This window comes from Chelmon rostratus, chromosome 18 (assembly GCF_017976325.1).
Source record: "Chelmon rostratus isolate fCheRos1 chromosome 18, fCheRos1.pri, whole genome shotgun sequence".
Classification (NCBI taxonomy): domain Eukaryota; kingdom Metazoa; phylum Chordata; class Actinopteri; order Chaetodontiformes; family Chaetodontidae; genus Chelmon; species Chelmon rostratus.
In genome coordinates this window covers 2,851,068-2,876,078 of record NC_055675.1, presented here as the reverse complement: position 1 = coordinate 2,876,078, position 25,011 = coordinate 2,851,068, and the positions used below count along the sequence as shown (strand labels likewise).

Here is a 25,011-nt window from a genome sequence, read left to right as displayed (position 1 = left end):
TGTAGCCTTGATTAAGACCTTGCTGTGATAGAACTAAATCAGACATGGACATTCTCTTTTCTGTCAATATTTCTGAGGTAGCATCGTGTTTGAATAAATCTTAACTGTTGCAGTCAATAGACCAAACCAATAGAAGGATCCATGTTTATGATAGAAGTGTATAGAGTGAGGATAGAAGTTGTGGGTTTAAGCCATGCATAAATGATTGCATTGCACAAGATTGATAAACCCGTACAGTGTCTGCCCAGCTTCACATTGTTCTGTACAAAGATGTCTTTTAAATTGCCTTTGATACTTTCTGTAAGTTTCGTCAAGGGCTGGTTAAAATATATTGAACCTAAATTCTACCTACACAGTTATCAAAACCATCCTTGTTACAATCCGGTATTAGTAGAAAAATGTTTTATTTTGCATTTAAAGAAACCAAATCTCTCAAATGTGTAAGCAAAAGCAGCCACATTGCAAAAATAGAGTTTGAGATTGGCAAAAACTATTATTAATTTAAATCTCTATGATCAAAAACTGAGTAAAAACAGTTACATTCTGACCAGAAACTCAATGTCAGCTATCAATACTCAATACAAACATTTTTGTTAGTAGAAAAAAGCTTTGACATTTCTTAGCTAGCCCTAGTCTCAGCTGCACAAATTATGGTGGCTGGAAATTGAGCTCTTTTTATTGCTTTTATGCATATTTTTATTGCATGTTAGTTCATTTTATTATCTTTATTTCATTTTATTACCTTTTTTTCTAACACAGGGGGTTGCAATGCAAATTTTGTTGACATGTCCATGCTTAATGACAATAAAGGCAATCTTGTCTTAGCTTATCTTTCTGTGGCAGATAATATTGCACACGAGCAGAACAAAAGGTTTTTCACTCAAACACAACAGAGACAAACTTGCCTTGCTAAGGATGAGTTTTCAGGAGGCTCGCTGTCCCACCGTTGTGACATTATCATGCTGAGCTCGGACTCTTCTTTGTCCATCTCTGGCCCTGCCTCCTCCTCATCACTGTTGCAGTGGTAGCTCCTGGCACCAGGGAGTGACTGGGACTGTGAATTCTGCCTAACGGGGGTCCTGCAAAAACCATCGTCCTCCAGGCCTGCCAGCAAATCAATGATGGCACGGTCTTGGCTGCTGTCTGCATACACAACAATAAAGCATTTAAAAGATATTACATCAATTAGCTGCGAGCAACAACTTTAAGCATGGTCCCGAATGCTATCAGCTGTTAATTGGCTTAACCTTCTAAACTACACGCTTTTCTTTTTGCTTGGTGTTACAGCCTTTATTTACAAGCACAGCCACTACATGTCACCACATGTTAGCCAGGTGTTCATTTTAAATAAATATAAGCTTCAAATAGACAAAAAACAAAGAAGGAGTGGCTACCATACCTAACAGGGGCGAGTGGTTGGATGTCTGGGAGAGAGGGAGGAAGGTCTGACTGTTCTCCAGGAGGCTCAAGATAGCCTCCTCATCAACAACAGCCTCCTCTGGGATTTTACCACTGCTCCTCACAGGGTCTGGGACAGCGGGCAGAGAGAGAAGAGTACTGTTAGCATTACTAACACATAATCTAAAAACAGGGCTTCATCAACATGCATGCACTTGCAGCAGTAACACTACGGTAAATTAGGCAGATTAGGCTAACGCTAATCACACAGTGTCACACTTTGAACCCCTGACACAGTTAGAACGATAGGGAGAAAGAAAATAAATGTCACTTTCACAAGCAACCTCACCTTCCAACCACAGTTAGAGAACCAGGAAACAAAAGCACTTCACTGACAAGTTCAGCTGCCATTGACAGTAATTCATCATGTTGCTGCTAGATTTATAAAACATGGCACAGAATAAAAAAAGGGAAATATGGACAGTAGAGGTGAGAATATATGGTACACATAACAGCAGGATCGCTACAGATGAATGCAAATATGATGCACAATGCAGGAGGTTGCCTGCTGGCCTAGCCTGCTGCTCCTCTGATGTCCACCCTCTCTCGCTGCTCTACCTATTTGGTGCAATAAGGGTTTGCTGGAACTGTGGAAAGCTGAATCAAGAAGGTTTTGGTGAGTTTTATTTTGTTTCAGTGGAGTTGGAATGAAGTGCGTTTTACAGTGAGAAAATTACTGTTCTGTAAATGGCTTTGGCAAGAGCAATATAACAGCTGTTTCTGGTTAAACAAAAAGGATCTTACTCTTTAACAAAAAGGTCTCTCTGTAGGGATCCTTTCCATAATGTTGTCAGACAGTGACTCAGACTCACTCTCATTCAATACTCGACCATTTTCAGAAATTGTTGTTCTCATTCCCCAGTCACTTGGACACAAGAACACTTAATAAATAGGGTCCATAAACACATATAATAGTTGACCAGAATTTGTCCCATTTGCCTGGGACGCTGAAGTCTTCCAGGACACGTGGACCGGAACCATTTTTTTGGGAATCCAGTCAGCTTCATAGAATGACTTTGAAAACATCACATGACTCGCTTTAATGAACTTTATACAATAAAGAATTGTCAAATATCACTTCCATGAGGCTGCCATCAGCAGACAGATCACAGGGAATGAACATGGCATTTCATATTCGTAACAGCTATAACGAAGCTCAAGCTGCATGCAAAGTTTATATCATATTCATTCTAATGCTGATTAACAAAACTGCTATTCTTTTGCCTTAATAATAACCAATACTACACTAAAACGGTCAGGTTTCTGCAAATTTGTCCTTGTTGCATTTAACGTTGCTCAAAATATGACCAATGACTGTATGACTATAGCTGAATTTACACCTAAAGAACAAGCACAGTTGCCAGGATGGTGTGCATCTGTTTTTGAGATAGAAATTATCTCATTTTTGGGAAAAATATTAATTCCTACACAGTATAATTCAGTGGAATTAATAGAGAGTCTGAAGCTGGATTCATACTGTTGCGTAACACAGCGGTCTGCTGCTACACCGTACACCGCAGACTGAATTAACAAATGTAATGATTACTTTGCCATTAATGATGGCAAGGCAATAGTCTCTGATTTAGTAGCGAGAAAACGCAAACTTTCAGATGGTTACTCTGCAAACAAAAAAAATGGTCTAATGATTTTTGCAGGCTAGCCTTGCAAGATCAACAGGTCAAATCGAATACTAAATTATGGGACATTAAAAAAAACAGACAAACAGAAGTACCAACCTACCTTTAGTTCAAGGTCTATGACTTCTCACCATGAATGATGGAAAGTTTGAACATCTACAGTTCCATGACAACTGAGTACATTTAATCTGCTGATGATCTGCTCTTCCCAAGGTTTCTGCTGTTTTTTCAAGTGAAGGAGCTTTTCATTAACCCAATCAAGGTTAGGGTGTATTATGCTGTACGGACTGTAAAGCCTTTTGAGGCTATATAAATAAAGCTGGCTTGACTTGAGGATTGTGTGACATACGCATTTTACCAGCAGAGGTTTTATGCATCCCTAGTAGTACTTTTTCCTCACCTGGCTGAGAGTCCCTGTGCAACTCTACAGCATTAGCGGGGGTACACGGCAGCCCCTCGGGGGTTATGGGGTCAGGATGTAGAGTAAATTCATTGGGAAAATCCTCTTGGTCCTCCCAGTCACCAACAGACAAACTTTGTGTCCTGAGCAGAGAGAGACAGAAATGAAGACCACTTATACATGATGATAATAACTGCTGTAACTGCACATTTTAGAATTCTTTCCTTCTCTTTAACTTCCTTAAGATCCTTGGAGGCTCAGGGATTTAGGGAACAAACAGATTACTTTGTACTGCAGTGCAGAAAACAAAAACTTTGATCCACTGATAACAAGAAGTAACGTCTCTCGATTGTATGCCCAACCAGTCAAGTTGCAGTTTACATCCATGTCTGTCCAGACTCATATAATACATGCAGTGAAGACTTTGAAGGAATTTAATCAAAAGCATTAAATGTATTTATTGGTGAAATTGAAGTTATCACTATATATACATGTATGTGTGTGATTCTAGTGAATAATGTCCAGGTAGAAACATGCTGCCTTCACTTAGAGACTGTTTTTCCAGAGGAGTCCAGAGGACTGATAGAGAGCTTCATCACGCGGTGCAACAACAATCACCTGAAGATCAATCAGTAAAACCAATGAGCTTGTGGTGGACTACAATGCTTCAAATATGGATGCTGCTGCAAAGAAACTACAACTTATAAAATATGGATGCTTCACACACATCACAGCACAGAAGGTCTACACAATGAGCACAGTTTCAAGGCGGACACCCAAGATTAGAGGATATAAAATGTCATCACTTCATCATTTTATCCTATAAGACATTTATGTGCAATTTTGTCACAGTCAGCGTATGAAGTCTGGAGTTATGGCCACAATGTGTGTTGTGAGGTAACCACCAAAATCTAATCAGTTCATCCTTGAGTCCAACTGAATGTTTTTGCCAAATTTGAAAGAAATCCCCTGAGGCACTCCTTAGATATTGTGTTCACAAGAATGGGACAGACACAGATATGTACAGACAGACAACCCGAAAACACACAAAACCAGCTGAACTATACAAAGCCATACAAGAACAGGTCACATCATATTAGTGCCCTAGCAGTAACAGTTTAAATTAATCATGTACATAAAACAAGCACACAGATGAAATGCATGCAACACGTGTGCTCCCACTGCATCTGCAAGGGAACGATGGACTCATTTTCCCATTTTAAACGAGTATGAGCATTAGCAGCGGTGTCAGCTTGGCTGTTACCTGAATCACAAAGCGGAGGACCTTCTGGTATCTGCCCTCATGCAGTCATGTTTTATTAGCATCTCTTTACTGTGGGTCTTAATCAGGGGAAGTGCTCTGTTTACTCTGTGTGTATGTGTACACAGAGGCAGCGTCTAAGTGTGTGAGTCTGTGGGTGGCTGGGTGTGTGGAGAGCGTCTCTTGTCTGGTAAGTGTGTGGGTGTGTGTGTGCGAGCATATGAGAGTGTGTGCAGCCAAGTGGTGTGTGTCTGTGTGTTGGAGAGGGAATATGAATGGAAAACGGGCAGGCAGCCAACTTGGGCTTTGTATCCCTCCAGATCGCTCTCAGCTACAAGCTGCCTATCACGCTCCCTTACCCATGCTGCCCTACTGCATCGCCTAGCAACTCACCACTTAGTGACTCTGAAATATTGAAATGTAGACCAGGCAGACTGCTGCCGTTCGCAAGTGGAACAAATTTCACAGGAACGGTCACAAAAAAAGAAAAAACGAGTTCCATTTAGGTGCTGCTGCTGAACTGAACCAAACCCTGCAAGAAGCTTTTTCAGATCTGATTTAACTACAGAGGCTTGAAGATTAGAGCCGTGTGCCCTAGAGGTTGCAGGTTTAAAATCCCACAATGAGCAAGAGAAACTCAATATGAAATTCCCTCAAGCTACTGATTCAACCCCCTGTTGCTCCGGTGACTGTAGACATGCAGGGTCAACTTTCTCAGGATAAATACAAGCATAGAAACACATTTTGATGAAACGTGCTGCAAACACTGGGGGCGGCTGTGTGGACAGACAGGTGAAGCTGCATAACACCATGTCTGAGCCCAGCAGCAGCCTAGAGGAATAAAGTTAACCCTCCTGTGGAGTCGCTCCAGACAGAGACACAGCACTGGCTGAGGGGAAAACACAAACAGACAGGACAAACACCATGCTGCATTTACTGAGGAGTCACAGCCACATGGTCACCCTTTCCTTTTGGATGATGAATGAGCTAAAGGCTTTTTCTTCTAAATGATAAATCCAAGCTCATAGCGAGGCTGTTAAATGATGAATGGTTTTCAGAGGTGATGGATGACGAAAACGTGGCTAAATATATGAAATCAATGTGTTTTGAGTTTTTATCAGCTGGCACCTTGCTGCTGTTCCACAGTCCGAGGTTAAGATGCCAGTAAGAGAGATTTTACTGCAGTCTCATTGTCATTCAGAGACTTTGTTCAGCCGGGCCGTATGAGGAAAGGCCTCCAGAGAGTCCGCGTGCCCATGCCACTGTCTGGCTGTCTCTTAATTAGTCTGCTAGCTAACGACTTTAGAGGCGACGAGGGAGGGAGCCTGGCAGGCGTCGGGAGATTACTGCAGCGATTAACACATTTCCCTACCAAGCCACGCCCCCCTCGCTGCCTTTACTGACTCTGCTTTGCTGTGAGAGTTTGAAAGATGCAGCTGACGAGGGAGAAACACGAGGAGGACGAAACAGAGAGGAAACATAACCTCCTACTGCACATCACTGCACTGAGGTTCCAAAGTCTTATTGACCCCCAACCCATCTATAAATACTGAAGAAATATTTCTAATGAATGAAATGAGGAGCTACAGTATGCCAGGTATGATGTTGCAATGCGGGGTTTACAACATTTCTATTAAGGCAACTTGTTAGAAATTAAATAAGGGCATGTGCATGAAAGTCTGAAGCAGCAAAATGTAATAATCTGTAATGTCACATTCGTCGCCTCAATGCAACATTGTGCAGCTATTTTATTTTAACATCATGCTCATTGATAAACATGATGACCCAGCGCGATGTTTTTGTTATTTACTAATACTCACTGGCAATAATGGACACTCTGGTCTAATGTAGAGGTTCCCAACCTGGAGGTCAAGACCCCACAAGAGATCACAGGATGACGATGAACATGTGATGGGATAGGAACCAGAGAAAATATATTGTGTCACACAGAATTCGGTGTATGTACAGTATGTTGGTTTAACTGGTCACAATTGTTAGACATATGCAACCAGTGATGAGGGGTCGTACTGTAAGTAAATGTTGGTAAGTAACATTGCTCAATATGGCTGTTTTGTTTGTTTATGACATAGAAAGAAATAACCTTGATACGAATTCCTCCGTTCTGTTTTTTTTGAAAGATTGTGACCAATATTGTTACCAAGCAGGACATTTTACTGTGTAAAAATTGACTAGCCAGTGTTCTCTGATAGACAAACTATGTAACTGTAACCCTGTACTGCAATTTCTTGCTACTTTTCAGCTGACATATGTACCCATATTGATTTATCGGCAATAAACTGCCACCTGCCCACACATGGATCTGGATGATTTATTGATCTAGCTCTAATGACAAGCAAAAAATGTGAGGAACCACTGTGCTAAAGGGGCGATAGGACCCTGATCAATAGGCTTAGATCTTTTCTCTCTGAAAGAGTGGACAGTGTGCTTGAAGGTAGTCACAGGAGGGGGGAATGGATCCACCAACCAGGTGTGAGAGGCGAATCTGCAGTTCTTTAGAACCAACAGAAACCACGCCACCATGTCTTGGCCCTTCAACCAAGAATGATCCATATTTACCACAGCATTTCGTGAAGGGTATGGTGGAATAAGGTGGAAGTAAGGAATAGCAGAGAATTACATCCAATCAGAAAAAAGTAAACTATGTCATGCATGTAATGAAACAAAGGTCCATAAAAATTAGAATAGCGCATAGGTTGCTTGCTTGTGTGACAGAGGGAAAGCCTGAAAACATGCATGATGAAAGAAATGAAAGTGAAAAGGAATGAGAAATTTCCAACAAAGCCTGCACTGCAAAGTGAGTCCTTGGGAATGCAGCAACAACAGTCGCTGTGCATAATAGAGGAAGAGAAAGCCAACAGAAAGGAAGTGACAGACTGTGTGTGCGTATTAACAGAGAGAGTAACTGAGACAGCCAGGCGGTGGGAGAGTTGAGAGCCGCCAGCGAGCTGAGTCTGAGTGTGTGTGTGTGTTCCATCAGTCAAGCTCTCTACAAGCTCTACAACGAAAGACACACTGCTCCCACACCTCAGCCCCTCCCCTCTGTTCCTGTCTGATATGAGAGGTTAGTGAATAGAAGCCATCTGGATCTGATGCAGAGGCACGCACGGCTGCCGAGCCAACTGTACTTTTATTTACAACAGGAAATACTTTCTGCCTGTACACTGTGTGTGTGTGTGTGTGTGTGTGTGTGTGTGTGTGTGTGTGTGTGTGTGTGTAACCTCGTCATCATCATTTCACTCTCTCCTTCCCCATTTCTCCATACTACACACGTTCTGCCTCCACCCCCTTTGCTACATCTGTTCTGACTTTGCTTTCTCCATCCTTTCTTCCCATGTCTTCCCCTGCTTTCGCTCCCTCCCTCCCTGCCCTGAGAGGAAAGAGGAGGCGGACAAAAACACTGACATGAAGCTGACAGGCACAGGGAAACTGAGGACATGCAACACATTCATTACAGGTCGACACAAAGAACCAAAGATGAGACAACTTGAGCTGAATGTGGTCAGAGACTGTGGGGAAACATGTCTCACTAAAGTGACTGGAAGCATCTTGTGCTCATTTTCACACTGTCACACTGTCTCTCTCCTCCAAAAGTCCCAGCCTCCTCTCTGGCTTTCCTCGGGGAAGTGGGACAGCTGTCCTGCGGTGAACTTCCAGATAAAATTTGTCCTGAAACATCGGTCAGGAAGGACGAGGAACTTACACGTCAAACTCGTTCTCCTTCAGAATCTCCTTGAATCTCTTCAGGAATATCTTCTCGCTGTCCGTGGAAGTGACAAACCCTCGATCTGGAAAACATCAGACAGACAATTTCAACAGTGCGCTCATCATTCCTGGAAATGTTCTGTTCTTACATTCCAGAGCTTTTCCAGACCTCAAATTTTTCGCAACAATTAAAAAACTGTGGTCGGTAATTGCTGTTAAGTATGCGAGCAGTGGCTGGGTAATTTTGCTGTTAGTGGAGTTATATTGCTTAATCACAACAATAAAATGGGATTGGGTGTAATTCTACATACCAGGACTGAACGACAGACTCTTTCCAAAGTCGTCATATTTTCTGTGTGAACTGTAATCTTTGTGAGACCTGGAAATTTTCATTTCCTCCTGCTACGCTTTCAGGCCTGGAAACCCTGTGTACTTGAAAGTAAGGCTGGAAGTGTGAAACAAACACATTTAACCACAACACAAGCACGTTAGCCAGTGATTACTTATCACCCTGTTTCCATGACAGCTCCCTGCATGTGGGGACAGGTCGAAGTTGGCAAGATTTAGGTTCTTGTTATTGGTTAGAAGACAAAATGTGTCACCAGTCACAGGGACAGTAATAATACTGATGATACCCTGACTTGTGAAGGTAATGGGAAACTCAAAATGCTGTCTTCCACTGGAACAGGGCTCTACAACTAAACCAAGACAGATGTCACAACTAGCTAACAAGGAGCTAAACACAATGAAACAATACAGTTAGCCACAAAAGAATTTATATTGCCTCAAAACACGGTCATAACTCTATCGCAGAGAACAGAAAGGCTGGCGCCACTGAAATGAGGCCAGCGCACTGCAGCTTTGCTCAAGCTTTGAACATTTTGCATTTCAAGTTTTTTTCAATTACACTACATTAAGCATGTTTCATTAAGCATGTTTCCAAACATCCACTCTCTTTGGTTTTCAAAGATATTTAGAATTTCTCACAACTCAACTTATTTTCAGTACCAGGCTCTGCAGCCTCCCAGTGAACATCACCAAATTGGGACCAAACAGAGCCCATGAGACTGATGGAGGCCCGTTTGACAACAGGGAATACAGTACCAACCAGGAATCTAACCGGGGGGGTGGGGGACAGCTAGTTGGCATGCAAAATTTAGTAGATATCTCTGTAACACAATACATTGAGGTCTTGGTTGTAACACCAGAACTGTCACTCCTTCACATTGTATTGATAACATCAGTTAATGTCCTGAATGTTTTAAATGACAATTCTGGCCACATCTCACACATTGAATCTGGAAGGAAAAGCCAAAAGTAAGCACACCGCAGCAGATTAATCTGCTGCTGGAAATAGTCCAATTAAATGCACTTTTCTGATCCGAGTACATTTTGGTCATTGATAAAAATGAGACATATTTATGACGAAAGGAAGGAACCAAAAGGCGTGGGTGGGTTAGAATATATTGAGAGAAACTAACAAATTGTTGTTTTTGTTCTTTTCATACAATCTCATGACAATATTTCTGACTGCCAGCTGCCTCTGATAGTCGTACCAAATCGGTTATGGCACTAAATTGACACAAAGCACAAAGTACGAGTTTCTTGTGCCGCTGTGTTCAGAATAGCATACTATTAATGTGTGAAAAAAAAAAGAAAAGTTATTAAGACAGAGTTTCCACTGTGGATATGCTCACCTTGTGACTCAGGGGTTTCTAACTGGGAGGCCTGGTTCTTCTCTCTCCTCCTCTGCTTTTCATCCTCCCAGATGGCCTGCAGGCCAGGGTTCCTGCCAATCTGATCTGGACACAGAGGAAGAGTCACAGAGCGTGTCAGCTAACAATACCACCATACTTTAATATTGTCTGTGTGACTAGTTTTTAACCTACGACAAAGACTTTTTCAGCTTTTATGGCAAGCAAAACTGATGAATCAAAGCGATGCCAGACTTGAACCATAAAATTCAACCCATACATACTGTAGTCCTATTTTCAACAGTGCAGTTTCTGTACACTGTTATGGAGCAGATGGAAAAGTATGAGTCAGAACACAAGCACTGCCTGCCCTGGAGTGGCCTCTCCTTTCCTTTCTTCACTCGAAGGCAGATGCTAGTTGTGGTTTATGCTTCTGCGTCCAGCGTGATCTAAATCATACAGAGTTCCTCCGTACTTACAGCCTCCATGCAAATATTGTCTTTAACCCACAAACAAAACATTCAGCAAAACTGGCTGTACTGTAACCTGAGGCCCTCATCCCGACAAGGACATGTGTACTGAACGGTCCTTTTAAAGCTCCACCAGCAAACACTCTACACTTGTGGCTTCACATACCAGTGAGAATTTGCCCACTGTTTGACTTTAATACCATGAAACCATGAGGGTAAGCAGTGAACTGCACCCTTGTGCTTACCAGTACAGCTGGTCTGTAAGGCTTCGACTGAAGGGATAAAAAAGGCAAAAGGTCCAATACTACTGACTGCAGTTGTGACTTTAAATGTGCAGTTTGTTTAAGAGCGTCATTCAGTTTGACACTGCAGACAAAGATCACTTAGCAACCCGAAGCCAAAAAAGGGCATATATTTGGCATCCCAGATAGGGTAGAATATAGCAAAAAGAGGTGTATTTTCTGTAGTAGAAAGCATGCCTAGTTTAGCTTCGTTATTAACATGTAGTGACTCCTCCTCCTCTGATCCTAGTGCTTTTGTTTCACCACAGTCTAAAATAAAACAAATCCAACTGTATAAAACCTTTAGATATTATAAAACATGAGGCCAGAGACACACTCATTAAATCGAAAGGTTTAAGCAAACAGAAGCAACGGTTGCTTCTGTTCTGTGCGGGGCTTTGTCAGATGACGCCATCTGCTTTATGGGTCATGTTCACTTCAGTGAAATATCCCTCCATCCTGGATTCTCTCATCTCAGTTAATCTCTTTCTCCCTCTGCTCCCCCGTGACAGGAGGTGTTAGATCAGCTGTTTATGTTTCGGGCTGCTTAATGGATTGATGGGTGGAGGTGATCAGAGGGAGGTGTTCTGAGCAGCTGTGTTCCATCAGTCATCTCAACCAAATGTGCTGCACCTCAAGCACTGATGATTCAGCAGACAACCTTTCACTTTTCTTTCTGCTCCCGGTCTTATTCCTACAACTGTGTCAGAGAGGGCTACGATACTAGCAAAGACTGGTGGAGGGGTGCCGTGGGTGGGGACGTTGTGCTTAGCGATCTTACTTTCAATTTCCAGACGATTGAGGACATCTACAGCCACAGCATCAACCTCCAGTTCACAGGTGCTCTGCTTCTCCACCTCATCCAGGACTAGGGAGCTGCAGGCAGACAGGAAGAACAGGGAATTATTGAAGAAGACGTATGAAAAATTCAAAGAGGTAGCACTCTTACTTACAGTAAATTCTGTTGTACTACTGGCTAGAAATTAATTTTTGATACATGAAGATGAAAGAAAGTTTGACTTTTGTGTTTTTTTGTTATTTTTGCTAGGTCATGTTATTTTAAAGGGCATTACTGCAAAAACAAACATATTTCAAAAAACTAAAATGCTTCAAAGATGATGAGTCAGGAGGATTGGTGAAAACAGGAAAAAAAAAAAAACATATCTTCCATAATGTGAAAAAAATCAAGAAATGCACCGAAGGACCATTTTTCCTCCACAATGGATACACACACTCACAAACTGATTCACCTTTACTGTCAGGACATTCACTTAGAGCTACTGCCACAGGGGCTGTGCAGGTGGGACTCACCAGGGTATTGCATTCTCGTCCCATCGGACAAACGTGCCCCCCAGGGTGCTGTCGTTAAGCTTGGAGGTGCAGGGGCTCTTCCAGGGGCTGGTGCTTGGACGACTGCTGGGAGTTTGCCTGTCTGGGACCACTGCTGAGTCTTCTGGAAAACACACACAGGCACACAGTAGAGTAAATGGCACTTTAAGCTCTGAGAGAAGCTGTCAGCCGGCTGAAAGAAAATATCTTCCTTCATTTTCTGGTGACAAGTCCGCAGTAGGGCTGACAAAGGGCAATCATCACTTGTTCTTCACATGGGGAGATATAAACATGTGTCTGTGGCAAATATGAGTGAGATCATTTCACCATCTGCAGTGAAGGAGACAGCCAGCTCAGAACATTTCATGTCCACTTACAAGTCTTTTCCAGAGCTTTCAACCATGCCTTCCTCAGCAGCTAAAATTTGCTCGGTTGCCATAGAGATGCTTCGGGTGTCATCGCATGACCTTACTGTGAAACTTCAATCACAAAATTACAGTTGGTCATATATGGGGTTGGAGGTGGGTGGGGGTTGGTCTTGGATATTGGCAGTGAATGTTGTCCTTGATATTTCTCCAGCTGATGACCTTTGACCTCTTCCCAGTTGATGCTGTGAGTGGTTTTGGTGTGGTGTTCACACACAGATGATGTTCAGTCTCTTGTGCAGGGTCCTCACTGTGTCACTGATGTGTTTCCCACAGCTGTCACATGTGACATCCAGCACCACTCCAGTCTGCCTTTTAGCAGGCATCCTGTCTTTAGATTGTTCCAGCAAAGATCTTATGGTATTAAATGATTTCTCAGGGGTTAATCTCTTAAATTCTATGATGAGGTCAAAGTTCATCCACTGAGGATGACCATGAAATGTAGTTGAAAGCTCTGGAAAAGGTGGACCTGTGTCAAGTGTCAGTTTCTGAGATCAGAATGAACTTTCATGATCAACTATTTGGTAATTGTTGACATGAAATTGATGAACCATCACAGAATTGTTTCGATGTGGTTTGCTAGTCCAATCTGCCATTAAGCAATAATTCTGGTTTAATGCAACGTGTCCAACCTGGGGTTAGCCAAAAACTTATACAATGCTATTATTCATGATGATAATATTGGCAGAACAACAAAAAATACAATGCTAATCTTTAATGCAGTAAATTAGGCGAGTATAGGTAGGTACAATGAGTCACCCTTTATTAGATGGGTCATATGTTGGTCACACTCCACTTGTAGTTTAGGCACGTTAACTGTTTCAAAGGTGAGTGTTCAAGCTGTGAAGTGGACTTCAAAACACATTAAGGCTTCTGTTCATCTCAAACTGGCCTATTTTACCAGTCCAGCCCCTTTTATCATTCTTTCACTTGATCCCAGATTAAAAACTTGCTTTCAACTCCGAGCTTGAGGGGAGAAGAAAATGTAAACAGGTGTAGCCATTATTTGGGTACTTTAGTTTCTTTGTTGTTTGGGGCACTGGGGCCCTCTTTCCACTGATTGCATCAGTGTAGAGGTGGATCAAACATGGGAGCCCTGCTTTTGTCGGAAGAGAGTCAAGCGTGAGGATTTTGAAAAAAGAACTTTATTAAAATCAAGAGTGGAATTTCCTGTCCTGAATCATTAATGCCCCCACATGTGGAGGCCGCTCTGCTGGGCTGGATGCTCTCTGGGACCGTGGGGTGTGAGGCCTCATCAGCAATGATGAGCGGAGGTGCTGGTCTGAGATTAAGACTAAGCTGTGATCAAACAGAGTTCGCAATCAGGGGTTTAGTCTCAATCAGGATCACCCAAGATCTGGAGGACCCTCAGTCTGCCACTCCCACTGTGAGCCCTGGTGACTGTGAGGTTAACCCCCTTAGAGCAAACCTGTGGCCCCACTTCTCAGGAGTCAGTTCACACATGAAACCTGTTAATGCACAGTTATCAAATGCCTGTAGCCGGTAGTAGCCGGTCATTTTGAACAATACTTGAGCGGATTACTGGAGCTTTAATTCATTTCCTAAGAATCTTTTCAGCTGCTTTAAATACATCATTATTAGGCAACCTGACTGAGAGCGAGTGGAAAACAAACACTTTATCTGGTGACGAATGACCAGTGTGTTTACCTCTTATTTTACCTTCGGCAGAAAACCATTGAAATGTTTATCTGAGATCTACTGATAAATAGCTGCTATAATCAATATTTTCAATGAACATGAGCATGTAACCACACCAAGCAGCTGTTTTTAGAGAAAACAGTCTGATAAGCCAACTGCCCAGCACAAAAGGGCAGAAGACTAAAGACTAAAACCAAAGCAAATAAGAGTAAATACTCTTCCAACATTTGTCAGGTTGCCAGACACACAGCCCCACATGAATTACTGATGTTGGCCTGGATGTGTGAAGGCTAACCAGTAACAGAGACGGTTACCAGGAACATACCGTAACTGTTGGGATTCTACATTGGAGATAAAAATGTATTTTTATTCAGTTGGGTCCAGAGCTGCTAAAATTGGACAAAGAAAATATCACCCTGACAAGTACTCCCAATATTCTGTTTACATTTCAGTGTATGCATGCAGCTTTTGCGGTGCATCAGCGTTATGATTGAAGTGTTTGAAGCCAAACCCTGGAGAAGATGCAGCTCTTCTGTGTGTGTCTCTGTATTGTCACTCTGCGGGGCTGACAGAGCTCCAAAGGCCTCTGCACCAAGGAGCTCGAGGCAAACACACCAAAAAGAGAGCCTTGAGACTGCAAAGTGCCTGCTGCTGACACCCAATATCTGCTCGCTTGTTCTTGTTCTGTCCTCACAACTTTTCAGTTTTTTTTTCTTCAATCTCCCGATTCTGTAGAAGCTTCCTGAATGATTTTCAGGAGGCCTCGTTTTTCCACTAGATTTTACTGTTGCCTCCTCAGCAAGCAGGAATGAAAAGAACAGAATGGCTAACATGGACCAGAGAGAGTGTGAAGAGAGAGAGAGAAAAGAGAAGAGACCACAAGGCGAAGCATGTGAAAAGAAGTAAGAGGGCGACATTAGAGACGAAAACAGAGAGAGCTTTCAAAAGACCACAGAGGCATCCTGACGCTGAGGTGAGATCAGGACTAATTTGATATGACACAAGGCATGGCAGCCTTCCCTGGCCTGCTCTCCATCCCTGCTGAGCCAGAGGGAACAATGCAGTGACCAGAGGGAACCTGGCTATGGACAAAAACAGCAGTGTGTCCTGTGTGGCAGCAGAAGTTGGCCACTTCCTCAGCAGCACAGGGACATACCTGGACACATGTGTAACCTAAGAGCTGCTTCATACAGAGAGAAGGTATGGGATGGGCAAAAAACATCAGGTCTAACCTTTTTGTTTGGTTTTTTAAGATTTGGTTTAGGTGTCAGCATTGTATTTAACACTAAAATTAGAATTAGATAATGACTGGTTAGCTACAAAGACAACCCTTACAACACTTCAAAAGACAAATATAAAGCAAGAAAACAGGAATTGCTGTTAGAATGGAGAGAGAGCTGTGTATCCCAAAACATCTGGAGTACACAACGAGAAAACACCTGGAAAAACAAAAGCAGGGATCAGCTGTGACCTCTGTCCACTTACCTTTTTTCTGGCCCCTGCGGAACTTGACAGCCCCCAAGTTAAGCAGGTTCATGCCGTACAGATTGTAGTCTATGAAGAGCTGCAGCAGGAAGGGGATGTGGCCCTCATGGGGCTGGTAAGTCTTGTTCATCACTGCTCCGCTTTGTAACAGCTCACACACCCTACAACAAACAGAGGTTATTCCATTATAAAGATATCTGCCACCCTGGTTAAAAAACCACACACTTACTGATTAGAGAGAATTACACACATTTAGCAGTCATTTCCCCTCAGCTACACAATAACAGGTTGTTCTTTGTGTGGCTCAGATGGTGTTGATTAGAAGAGGATTCGTTTCTCCCTTTGAAATCAAGGGGTTTTGGCTGTTGGTCTTTGCCTGGTGGAATTTGGGAAAGGCTCAACTTCACGCAAATGTCTTGTGACACGTGTGACGACAACCTCGAGACAAGCAATCTTACTCAGCTTGACTGTTTTGCAGTCAATGACTTTCCAGGTTTCTACAATATAACCAGGACCGCAGTGAGAAAATGATGCATTGAAACACATTGCCCAGGAAATGTACAGCTTCATTGTCCTCCAATATAGCTGAAATGTGAGAAGCTAATTGCCCATCTGAGTACACAGCTGGGTACGAGTGGCAAGAGAGAGTCTGCTATTTAAATCAGTATGCATGAACGAGGCCTTAGCAGGGACTCAGACAATGACTTATGATCCAGGACGTCCAGTTTGAGTAACATATCATGAATTTGAAGCTTTATCTGACACCAAACACAGCTACTGCACTGATACTACTCTGACTTTACCACCACTGTGACCATGATTTTATCTTTCACCACAACAATCAGTAGAAATACCAGTAGCCTTATATCATAAGTGATCTTCCTGGAATATGTGCTTGATTGGTTATGGTACCAGATTATGCTGAGTGTTATGGCACAAATTGAAGCTTTCAGCTGTTTGACCCCCATTTTCTTGGCCAAAGGCCTCTGTGCAGGTACTGAGGCATTATTCAAATGAATGAGAGGCTGCATTTTTCATACAGTTTCAGACTGCACTATCTTCTACCTGAATGCAACCAGTCCACCAGTACGACAGGGCTGCCAACACAGGGTCAGCCAGGCAAAACGGTAAACCAGGCTCAATTTTTCCTGCAAAGTAACAGTGCATCATCTGGCAAGCCACGGCATTGGTCAATGAAATACATGCAAATGCACATTGGTGGTTACTTTGTAACATGAATGCTGTATTTCTACTGTTCACTTGTGGGTGATGTAATGCCATGATACCTTTCCAGAGGTGTAAAATCCTTAAGGTCTCCTTTAAAAATGTGTAGTTTCTGAGATAACCCAGAGTCACATCGGTCATTTTCAGTCTTGACAAAGCTTTATGTTTTTGCATCTTTGTGCTGTTTATTTGGGATGTGCTCTATGTAAAAAGGCCTTCAGAATTAGAAAGCTCCTCTGAGCCACAGAAGACATTAGACAACTGTTTTTAAATGTCAAATTGACTCTGACATTTAAAATCAGTGGAGTGCCTTTTTAAAATATATAAAGGCAATCCTTTCATTTAAATTTGTGTCAAGTGTCCACACAGCAAAAAGGACAACCTGTTTTCCAGAACCATCACCAACCAGAGAAATCCTTGCATCCGCAGCACTTGGCAGATCAAGATGAACGGGGAGCGGTTCACTGTGTGAATGTTTAAGCTCTGGCCTGGAGTCATGTTCCCCCTTTAAAGGTCAAAGCAGCGTGTAGACTGATTGACTGACTGATCAGAGACGTGGGGCTGAGGAGGGATGCAGGGCAGCCATACCTGCCACTCAAATTGTCTTGTTCTTCTTTCTCATCTCCCTCAGCCTTTTTATCCTCTGCTCCTTTCCTGCAACCCCTTCTTTAGCTACCCTCTCCACCCTTTCCCTGAATCTCTCTTCACTGCTCTGTTCATTTCTTTGCTGTGGTCCCTTGTTCTTTTCCTTCCTCAGTCTGGATTTTAGTCTGCCTTTTCCCCTTTCTTCATTTCTCTCTCTTCCTCATCGTTACATACAGCAATCTCGTCAAGCCTCCTCCTGTCACTCTCTTTTCCCTCTCTCCCTATGTGTGGCTCACCCACTTTCTGCCAAGTACCAATTCAGCAGCACAACTCCACTCACATTGTCACCACTGACGCTGATCGCTCTGGCAAATAATTCTCAGTCTCCCGGTGTGCGTCCATGCACACAAACACACACAAACACACACACTCAGCCAATCAATTTGTACAACTGAATACACAGCAATCGATTTCAGTTTAGTGAGCTGGCGGAGTCATGCGCACACAGTTTGGCACTCAGTAACATCAAACAACTGGAGCTCAGGATGATCCCTATTCACATTAAGCTGCATCGATCTGCTCTAACCTTACCTTTTGACCGTCTGAGGATTGTACAGATAGATCTTCATAAAGTGCTTCTCCTTAGCGTGGTAGCCATAGAAAGGCCTGTAAGACAAGAAAAAGACCACCTGGATTACAAGAATTGACTGCACATAAATCTGGATCATGCATTATAAAGATTAGTTCTTTTATGAATTTTGAAAGGGTTTAGCAGTCATTCTTCACACTGCTACTTGGAGCAAATCTCGACTTCAACAGCTGTTGTGTTGGCGTGACCGCAAATCACGAGTCACTTACATGCCAGAGACCAGCACCACTTTGAAGACGTGCTGAGCGCTGGATGCGGGGTTTCCCATGGCAACGTTGAGAGCCCTGTCGATGCTGAAGGCCACCTGCCGCAGGTAGCGCTCTGGCTGCTGGCCGTAGCCGTCGTATGGCACGTAGATGTACGGGAAGACGCCATGGAGATGGAGACATGTTTTCTGACCTGCAATGAGACAACAATGTTCTATTGAACATCACACTTTCAGTTTTATGTCATTTATCCATGTCCCATCATGTTTAATAAGGCAAAAACATTTGTATTGGTTTGACCATACAAGGGCAAGACAGCATAAAGAAAAACAGCCTTTTTGTCCCTAACACAGTGTATGAAATTACAAGTTAAAGCTTCATTCAATCACTTAAACAAAACTGAAAATAAAATTAACTGAATATCTTTTTTACTACTGCACATCTTGCCTTTCATTGACATCAGCCCTCATCACACCTACTGTAATGCTGACCTCAGTAAATGTGATCTGACGTGAGATTTGACTTTGTAAATACACCATAAGCATCTCACTTTCATGCACTGCTCTGCTATATTACACTGTCTAAAATGACGCTGCTGTCCCTGCACAGATTTCCCCACATTACGTTTGTACAACCCTACATTAAAGCTACATTTCCTTTGCTCTCTGTTTCAGTTGTTTTGGCTGCTGGTACCCAACCTTCATGGAGTCATTCAAGTCACACAGCCTTTTCATATTCTCACATAGTAAGTGAGCTAACACAACAGAAACTGATTTTCTTCATTCCTCACTGCCTAACTACAGAAGCATCTAACAGTTGAGCAAAACCGTAATAAAAGAAAGCAAAGCCGTTAAAAGAAATGAGATGAAGTAAACAGAAATGAAAGCTGGTAATGACCAGATATATTCGATGCCAGCTTTCTGTACTTGACAGTTGTCCATGCTTACGACTACAGGCACATTTTGGTCAGTACCAAAAAAAGTATCATGGTTAAAACTACTACAATTCTCTAAATTTCCAGACTGAAACAACCATATTAGTTTTTGCCATGGTCTGCACTCAGGAAAAGAAAAGCCAACTGAGACAATAGAGTGGCAACAGGACGAAGAGAGAATAATGCTAACAAACCAAAGGCAGCTGCTCAAACTTTCAATCCAGATGCACATCAGGCTACATGCCAGCATTTTAGCATGAATGTGATTTCATATTTTTTTCAATTCATCTTTTCATTGATACCTGTCAGCATTGCCAGTATTACAGGACCATATGAATCAACCCACAGTACTCATTTTACCAGCACCAGTGACACAGTCCTCGCAGAGACTATTAAATGCACTGGCAGGGTGCAATTGAGATGGATGGAGTGTACTGAGAGTCCAGTGAACTGTTTTTTTTCTTCCTGTACACTTTCTGACCAATCACTGCAAAGCAACACAGATGGATGAGTGTGACAACAAGCCTGTAATGCCATGATTCATGACAGACATGCACACAGTGTTAAAGCATGCCATTAGCTAAATAACTAAATAGAAACAAAGAGGGGAGGGCATCTCTGGGGATTGTGGGTAAAGCGGAGAGGATTGAGGTCTTGAGCGCTGTGAAGTGAGGTCAGCCGGTGTGGAGAGAGGGAGATACAGTATTTATAACAAGGGACGTTGTGACATCATCACTCCCTGGCAGACTGCTGAGAGTCATCTGAGGTGAACTGTGCTGCAGACACCACGCTACAATTCATCTCCTTTCTGGCATAAGCTTGGGCTTTTATCTGCACACTGCTGTAGCAGCCCACACTATGTTTAATCAGGCTGCATAAGCAACAAACGACAGTCATGTAAAAATCAAGACAACAAAGGATGAGGGTGCTGGGGCACACACAAACCTGAGTTTATGACTCTCCCCATTTACAGTATCTGGCACCAGTGACTGGCTGACAGACAGACGGTCGGACAGGAGGAGGCAGTATCGAGCAGGAGCTTGACTCTTGCCCAGACGTGTCTGCACATGCCCAGAGACATGCCTACCTTCCCAGCCCTGTTGCTGACAGCAGGGCTTGAGAAGAGGAAAGAGAAGGAGGGTTCTGCCACCGTTCCTCCACCCCATACACGCACAAACACACACACACTTACAGGCACACATCTACAGCTCGCCAGCTCCCCATCCTCATGCTATGGTATGACAGATGCTGTGTGCGATGCTTTGGGTTAGTCCCCTGGGCACGATTGTTGAGATTGCGGGACCCAAAGTGAAGCTTCCATAAGAGGAAGAAATATTCCCAGCAGCTCTCTGCACAGTGATACACACGACTAGCTCCAAACAGGAGGGGAGGTGTGGTGCAGAACGATGATGAGCTTCTCTCTCAGGGCAGGTTTGGTGTTCAGACTGACTCAACTGTTTGAGACTGAGGGAGCAGCACATGCTGGAGGTCACATGCACAGCTCCCTGCCAAATATCCAGACAGGTTTGTGTGTGAGGGAAACACGCCATCATTATGAGATGAAAGGGAAGTTTATATTTGTCTTTCAGTCCTTAGAAATGAAATGTTTATATGAATGCCATGCTTAAATGACTGCATTATGAAATATTAAACTCAACCTAGCACACAATCTCCACAGCAATCAAGAGACCAAAGATGAAATATCACATATTTATCAAGCAAAAATGCCAAACACCTCTCAAATGTAATGATTTGCTGCTTTTGTCCATCACAGTAAATTGAATATTTTTGGGATATGGACTCAGTTTTCACGATAATAATTTAACCCTGGTCTGGTCCTTATGAGCAAAATGAGCTGGCTGGAAGCCCTCTTCACATGTTGCTATGATGAGCCAAGGAACGTGCACATATCAAAAGTTGATTGTGTCTCTTATGTCCTTAATGGGAAGGTTTGAAATACTTCACTAAATAGTTGCCAGGTATTTATTGATTATCGTGCTTCTGTAAAGTAATCACATATCAAGTTTTTTCTTTAGACCCCATGAAGCCAGAAAGGTTTGACTTGAGTAAAATCAGACTGAGGCTTGTTGTTTGACCTTATCCATTTTCACAGTGTCATATATTGGTTATGAGGCTGTTATAAGTCCATAGTTTCTGTAAGTTCCACCAAAAACCTAATAGATATCAATTATAAATTGGATTACTGTTATGTAATGAGCTATCATATTTGACATCAGAATGCAATTTCAAATGCAACTATTCATCACAAATACTTGTTCAGCCTCAAATACAATACAAATAAAATGTGCAGTGCATCCACTGAGAGAGTGGATGTGGGGCAGAGATGCAGTTTTACGAGTGAAAGGGGTTATGACTGAACAGTTAAATGAAAAAATATGTTATGTTATTGCAGCCAGTTAGACGCAGAGAGACAGTGGGATGAGTAGGTCTCTGTGTAGTCAGGAATATCTATTAGTGTGTCTCAGCTGATCAAGTCCAAGGTGTGTGTAGCTCCACTGGGAGCCACACAAAGGCTGGCAGCCACTGAGGAGGTGAGGGGAGCAGTAAGGACGGCACGCGTCTGTCTGTCCACAGCCTGCCATGTCAACATGAAGTCTTTCACATACATGCACGCACAAACAAACGCACGCACGCACGCACGCACGCACGCACATACAGCCAATGCCGGCTTCTGCTGCAGTTGCTAGGCAACGGCAAAGCAAAAGCCCCTGACAGGCAGCACCAGAGATAAACAAGTGATTCTTTCCACCCAGCTGGTCAGGCCACAGAAAGAGAGACGGAGAGAGCAAGTGTGTGTCTGTGAAAGCAAGAGAGTCACAGGAAAAAATGATAATGAAAGTATGTGTGTGTCTGCAGAAGAAGGAAAAGAAGAACACAATACTGCAGAAAGCACCAGAGTAATAAAGACAGAGCATGTGTGTGTGTATCTGGGTGTGAGAGGGAACAAGATGCTAGCACAGAGGTGGTGGGGGGACATGTATACTGAGCAGGATTTCATGTTTCAGATAGGGAGAACATCTGCTGCTTCAGTTGGATGGCTCATCACTTTAATGTTGTCAATTAGCCAAAGACTTTCTGAAAGTGACATTATGAGTCTCTAATTGGTATGTTGAGGAAATTCCTCCACAGTCACAGTCATTTGTACAACAAATTACACCTACCCAAAATACCAATCAATTTTTTATGAAGGTCAACAGTAATTCAAAACTGGACACTTGACCAGGCCATGTTTCAGACAAAGCAGTCTGGTAAAACAGGTCCTAAAGCATCCTGCAGATGAGACTGTTATATAAGTCTAGTTCTACTTGATTTGCACTGATCCAACCATTTTCCTCATGATTTCATCTTTTCTATCCTTTCCGATGGAGACCTACACGCATGACCTGGCAAATATAAAGGCAATATCATTTACCAGGAGGAATTAACATGGCACTCAGAATCAAAGTGAAAGCCCACCATGACTGACTGAATTACAATGGACAGTGGAAACACTGAATCTCATAATGACAGCTGTTAGGAAACTGTGTTTAATGTCGATCAGCCACATCTGGCCAAACTCTGAACCCTTTAATAAACTTCGTCTTGGGACTGAGTCCAATGCAGTGGATCTTAACCGAGTATTGTAAGTAAATGCAACTCAGAGTCATAAACTGAGATTTATCAGCACAAATAATTAATAAGGATTTTACTTCAACAACAAAAAACTTTTTGCACAAGGGCATTTTAAAAAGAACAGTCAGTTCATTGCTATTGAGGTAAAAGTGATGACACTGCTTTCAGGTGTAACTTTAACGTTTTGCTGTGGCTTGTTCGTTGTCCAAACACAACAGCTACTGTTTTGTGTGACTGGACGCTTCATACTTTCTGTTCAAATCTGTCAGCGTGTCTCCATTCAGCTGTGTGCAGGAAGGCTTCATCTTTTCTTAAACTGCCAACACCTCAGTAGGATGAACCAGCACTTGATTGTTTGGGAATCTGTCAAATTAACAATTATTTTCATTATCGATTACTGTGAGTTATTTTTCAGTTCATCAATTGTTCAGTTGGAAGAGCAAATCCTCTTATTGGAGAAGCTGGAAATGTTTTGCATTTCACCAATTATTCTATTGTTAAAATTGTTGATTAATTTTCTGTCAAGTGGTTGATGCTGATAAAAGATTAATCAATCAATGGTTTTGCCAGGGAGCTTGTGTTCAGTGCATTATGAGGTGACTGATGTGTGTCATGTGATTGTTTTCTCACTGTTCCCCTGCCACATGCTTCCTTCCTACTAGAGGATTTGTCAATGACAAAGGGAAGGACGGAGGGGCTGTGACAGTTTCAGGTCCTTCTCTCTGAGGGGGTGGGGTGGGGGAAGTGGAGGAGGTCCACTCTGCCAAGTGCCTCCCTCAGTGTCTTCTCCTCCCGCCCCCCATGTCCTCATGGCAATCTGCACGGCAGCTCCATGACTCAGCACCTGGGGTAGTGGCAGCCCCTCACCTCCACTGGGTCAGTAAGGCAGTCAGCCAGCAGCTATCAGCTGACAGCTGTTAACATGCTGTTAGCCATGCTAGACCACAGGATGATCGCTATTGACATCTACTGCAATTGTAATGGGCACGTTTCACTATTTTCAGGCAATTATTAGATTCTATACAGCAAATGTATTCATCAAAAAATACTTTGGACACTTGCATTTGTGACATCCTTCACTTGACTCACACAACAGACACACTTCAACAACTCTGAGAGACTGGTGAAGCATCATCTCCACAGGCAGCCATTCAAGCCACACAATCTCCTACTGTCAATATGATATAAATTTACGATCTATATGTCTAACGATCAGCCAGTTTTCACAATGATATGTCCAGATTCAGTATATATAAATAAATATAAAGCCTTGGTCGACAGAATCAGTAAATAAAAACAATTCCTGTTTTCGATGTGTACATTTCTGTAGTCTATGTAGGAGTCTTTGTAACTACTGAACCAGACAGAAGTTTTGATGGTATTTCTGACAGTCAGCACCCACATATAGCTGTGCTGCTGACAGAACAGCAATGATGGCTGAATGGAGATTGGTATCAACAAATGGAAGCTTTGTAGTACTTTGCATCACTGACATCGCACATCTGGTATAAATTCGGTGTTTATAGTTCTGCTTAATGGATTCAAGGCTTCAGGTTTCAGCCTTTTTTAAGGCTCCAAAAACCTATGATAGATCCACACTGGTGTTCAATTCATTATTTATTTTGGCTGATTAGACTTCTCTGGACTGTGTGGGAGTGTAGAGAGGCCTTGATTGACATTTCCCAAATGATCTTAACTTCATAAAAGACAAGCTACACCTTAATTGTGCATATTGGTACATGGAGATCAACCTAATGTTATTCAAGCATAGCTCCACCCGCTTCAATCTGGTCTAATCAGTCTAATCAGCATCATAAGTGCAAACACCTGTGTGTGTGCAGTGCCTTTAAGGGGTTTGTGGTGGTACACTGAAGTCATGTGGATGTGACACTCTGCTCTGAAGAGGCGGGGTTTTCTCAGGATGAGAAGTAAGCAGTGGCCATCAGTCATGAGTCATG

The 25,011-nt window shown here is 42.7% G+C and overlaps 1 protein-coding gene across 1 annotated transcript in view; it reads right to left on the bottom strand.

Moving 5' to 3' along the window:
- Nucleotides 1–25,011, bottom strand: part of rev3l (REV3 like, DNA directed polymerase zeta catalytic subunit) — a 74,201-nt gene that overhangs the window by 23,301 nt on the left and 25,889 nt on the right. The window contains exons 2-11 of the mRNA XM_041958212.1: nucleotides 18,490–18,679; nucleotides 18,223–18,297; nucleotides 15,823–15,983; nucleotides 12,236–12,377; nucleotides 11,706–11,800; nucleotides 10,177–10,281; nucleotides 8,478–8,562; nucleotides 3,496–3,638; nucleotides 1,400–1,528; nucleotides 906–1,143 (exon numbers count right to left, since the gene is read on the bottom strand). Of these exons, the coding sequence (XP_041814146.1) occupies nucleotides 906–1,143; nucleotides 1,400–1,528; nucleotides 3,496–3,638; nucleotides 8,478–8,562; nucleotides 10,177–10,281; nucleotides 11,706–11,800; nucleotides 12,236–12,377; nucleotides 15,823–15,983; nucleotides 18,223–18,297; nucleotides 18,490–18,679 (1,363 nt within the window). The remainder of the gene's footprint in view (nucleotides 1–905; nucleotides 1,144–1,399; nucleotides 1,529–3,495; nucleotides 3,639–8,477; nucleotides 8,563–10,176; nucleotides 10,282–11,705; nucleotides 11,801–12,235; nucleotides 12,378–15,822; nucleotides 15,984–18,222; nucleotides 18,298–18,489; nucleotides 18,680–25,011) is intronic.